Source organism: Atta cephalotes (assembly GCF_000143395.1).
Source record: "Atta cephalotes unplaced genomic scaffold scaffold00007, whole genome shotgun sequence".
Lineage (NCBI taxonomy): Eukaryota > Metazoa > Arthropoda > Insecta > Hymenoptera > Formicidae > Atta > Atta cephalotes.
This window is the reverse complement of record NW_012130071.1, coordinates 6,299,190-6,303,458: the sequence shown is the minus strand read 5'-3', so window position 1 is coordinate 6,303,458 and position 4,269 is coordinate 6,299,190. Positions and strand designations below refer to the sequence as shown.

At 32.7% G+C, this 4,269-nt stretch overlaps 2 protein-coding genes across 2 annotated transcripts in view; one reads left to right on the top strand and one right to left on the bottom strand.

The window, feature by feature from the left end:
- The window catches only part of LOC105626959 (caspase-1-like), a 47,280-nt gene extending 45,649 nt beyond the window's left edge, over positions 1-1,631 (bottom strand). Inside the window, 1 exon segment of the mRNA XM_012208249.1 lies at positions 1,504-1,631. Within this exon segment, the coding sequence (XP_012063639.1) occupies positions 1,504-1,631 (128 nt within the window).
- Positions 1,632-2,846: 1,215 nt separating this feature from the next.
- The window catches only part of LOC105627013 (alkaline phosphatase, tissue-nonspecific isozyme-like), a 72,743-nt gene continuing 71,320 nt past the window's right edge, over positions 2,847-4,269 (top strand). The window contains exon 1 of the mRNA XM_012208295.1: positions 2,847-2,948. Coding sequence (XP_012063685.1) covers positions 2,847-2,948 — 102 coding nt within the window. The remainder of the gene's footprint in view (positions 2,949-4,269) is intronic.

Genomic DNA, 4,269 nt, shown 5'->3' with positions numbered 1-4,269 from the left:
GTAGTAGTAGTAGTAGTAGTAGTAGTAGTAGTAGTAGAGTAGAGAGTAGTAGAGTAGAGAGAGAGATGAGAGAGAGAGAGAGAGAGAGAGAGAGAGAGAGGATGGAGGGAGGGGAGGGGGAAGAATCAGAGGCAAAGGGAGAACACAGAACGGATGTGACAAAACCACTGCGGGGCGCTTACGAACTAGTCATAAACGTGGTGAGCCAGTGGCCATTACGAGACAAATGTTCGTCGTGGGAGAAGTGAGTTACCGGCATTACTGCGAATACTGCGGCGTTTACTTTGGGCTCTAAAACATTTTGCGCCTAACGGCCTCCAACTCCCCGCTATTATGAATATAAATCTAGTCCGCCATAGCTTGCCACCCGCGCAAATTCCCGTCCTTTTCGCTATCCGACAATTACACCAACCATGCGTTATACGCGGCTGCGAGAATAAGCGCATAATGCGCGATGGAGTACTACGCTCCCACCTGTGCATGAGGACTTTGATAAAAAAAAAATAATAATAATGCAATACCAGGAAAGATAATGTCGTAATGCTCTCATTTTATGAACAAAATTCGATTTCATGTAATCGTAATTGATATTAGGGTGTCTATCATTTTAGACGACTTACTTTCTAAAATTGATTCAAGATGTAGCTATAGAAAACGACAATGAATTGCCATGAGAGTGAAATTTTCTTTAGAATAATATTGCAGCAGTCTTGAAGTAGAAATATTTTTGTTTGAAAAACAATAATCCAAAACTGAAAAATTAATATTATTGATTATATATCGCTATATGTTACATATATTACACGTGAGTAATAAATATATAGAGCAATATTTATATAAATATTTATATACAATAATATAAATGAAAGATGAAATATAGTCAAGGACATTTGCAATCGAAAATAAAATGAGAACAACCAAAAGCAAATAATAAAAAACAATTTTAATGTATGTTTTGTTAATATTTTGTTTTTACTTCACAATTTTATTTCTTTGTTGCGTTATTATCAGTGCTGCGATGGAAAATCAGATAAAGAGACAATTATCTCCCAAATTCTTTGTTAGAGATAAAGAATTAAATGTTGAATATAAAACAAATGCAAAACATTATGTATATTTTGGTATGACATTAGACATTTTTTATGATTTCTATTGAGAATAAATGTTATAAAAAAAAATAAAATTATTAGACATTTTTTATGATTTCTATTGAGAATAAATGTTATAAAAAAAAATAAAATTATGATGTCTATATATTAACAACTTTATTTGTTCTATGCATCACTCGAATGCAACATGAACTGAAAGTTTCTGTTTACAATAAAAATTATAAAAGATCATAAAGTTAGTAGTTGACACACGTTTTATATATCTGCTTTAGCGAGTGAAAGAGGAGAAAGCGCTGAAAAGCACACTATTCGCGTCAGTCGCATGTCGATTATTTGCAGTACCTCCATATCTCTGGGCTTTATATCGGTCACGACGTGACGAAGTGGTGCTTACTTTGCCTTCCTGAACGACCATCCGTCTGGCACGCTCCGTTGCGATCTGTCCGGTGTTGAAATGTTCCACTGTTCCTGCTGTGGAGTGTACTTGTCGTCCGCCTGCATGTTGCCTCTGGTGGTTGCCATCTAACGATCTCTCGATTTGCGTTTATCCATTTACTGCCATTTGCTCTCACCTACACGTCAAAAGACGACATATCTTGCGCGCACCAAATTTATCTTATCGACGTGGTCGTTCGAGGAAACTCCTGATAAAAGATTAATCGCCGATAATACTTGATAATCTATAGCACTTTCAGGCTAGAGAACAGTCGAATGTCTGCATATCGCTGCACATCGCATGTTACACGGATTTCAGATGTTCTCTGATATCCGACATGGCATGTCTATTGAGGTGGTAATTGCAATTGATTGTTTGAGTAAAATATAGTAAATACCGGATGAGAAATGTTAATTTTTATTTAATGTGTTGTAGACAGGCAAAAAAATAATCCCTGAAATATAATAATCAAAAACATTAACACTATCTTAATAGCATACATATTTTTGTAATGTTAAAGAAACATATAAGAAATTCTTAAGAGTCTTTAAAGTTTTTTATTGTTAGTTTTAAAATTGTTAACTAATAAATAATTGCAACATTTGAACTTATACATGAATATATATGACAATTAGCTTACATGAATAGAACAAACCTGTGAAAATGAATTGTGAAATAAAATTATTGCAAATCATTCCAATCAATATATTAAAAATTAAGAAAAAAAAGGATTATTATCAGAATGTTCTTGCATTTACGAGTTAAACTTTTTTCAATAATTGTAAAATAAAATGCCTATGATTGTTATTATAGCATTATATTATTATATTAATTTAATTCTGAAATTCTGAAATTTTAATTTTAATTATGATACTTTATGTGGCATTCCCTATATTATTATATTTTCTTTTCCTATAAGATAACAATTCTTAATAGTATCTTGAATGAGTAATTTTCGTATTGAAAAATTTAATACATGTTAAATAATTAATTAAATAATTATTTAGAGGAGAATAGCTTGTAATTTTTGTCTCTCTTCACGCTATATAGTGCAAGTGGAATTGCAAGTGGAACTTTGGGTTTTCATTCTAGTTGACCAATATCAACAACTAAGTCATCTCCTCTCGTAATTTCATGCTGAGGATATCGGAGTTTGTGACGTGTTTAATCGGCATGCGGCTCCTCACTATTATGGCTTGCATTTCAGTGCTCCAGGCGTTCTACTTTGCTACCACTTAACGACCGACCGTGCAATCCATAATGGTATTTGACGATATATGGCTTTCAGTATGATAATCAGTATGATGAGTGTGCTTTATGAGTGTTCTTGCGTGAAAGGAAATCGGCACTTTCCAGTCGGTGTTGCTGAATCGCCGAGTTTTGAAAGAGGGATGCACACTCGAGTGAATCAATCGCGATATCATATGGGGCGAATGGATACCTAAACATAGTCGTATAATAAAAAAACTGCCAGATATCGGAAGTATTTTACGCGAAAGCGCCGCCTTTAACATTATCGTGGGGATTTATGTGCACGAGTTTGTTCCAGCTACCACCTTACACGTTGTACTAGTCGATCTCTTTTAAACCTGACTTGAAGGGGTCGTTCATTATTCAGGTCTCGTAATCGGTCTTCGTGACAGCGAAGGAAAATATAATAATCTTAAAATTGTAATAGTCTTCGTTAAAGATTTGAAAAGTAAAGAAATGTTGAAAGGCGAACATGTATAAATAATAAGTTATACTAGATCATTTTATAAATAAATTAATTAAGGAAAAAAATGTTAAATAGAATCAAGACTAGATTTTAGAATCTAATAACATTTCTATGTCAATTTTTAAATACATTTTCCATTTTAAACTACGAAATACTGCAAAATGTATTTAAAATTTTATGTAAAAATATTATTAGACATCAACATCTAGTCTTTCTTTATTTACTTAATTAAGGTAAATATATGTTACTATAATTTTCTAGAAATAATTGGTGATAGAGTTATCTTATATTTTAATGTGCGAAATTATCGATATTTTTTTCGCAGTTGTTCTATATCGATTAAAATTCTTATTGAACTATTGACTGAATGCATTGAACGGTCATTTTTATTTTATTAATTTCTGCAGAATGAAACACGTTTGCGAATTTTTAATTGCGAATCGTCAGTGGTAATACAGCACAGCTGTCGTTTCCATCAAAACTCGGGGCGGGTTTCAGTCGAGTGAGCCGATGGACGAAAATGTCCATTTGCTCGTTGCAGTGCTTACCCTGGAGCGCTGAAAGCGACGTGCGGTTCCTAGACAGCAGTGACATACTTCGACCGATATCCTGTTACCCAATGAAAATCGCCAGTCATGACATATAAAGGCGACATCCACTTACATCGAAATTTCTCTTCGAAACTTATCATTCCTTCGTTGATGCTCTTGACATTTACAGAACTTCATATGTGACTGCATCGTATTAACCGTATAAATAAATATTAAAATTATAACACTCTAAATAATTGGTAGCATTTGCACAAATTTAAATCAATGTTTTTTCTTATTAATACTATCAAAACATTATGGAAATTAAATATGAAAGAGATTTTTTTTTTTTTCAATGAAATAGTTATTGCATAGCAGATTTGGATTATTATTATTCATCTGAATTTAGTATTTTAATAACAAAATATATATTTTTTTTTAATTATGAAGTCTTTTAATTACTTCTCTCTCTCTCTC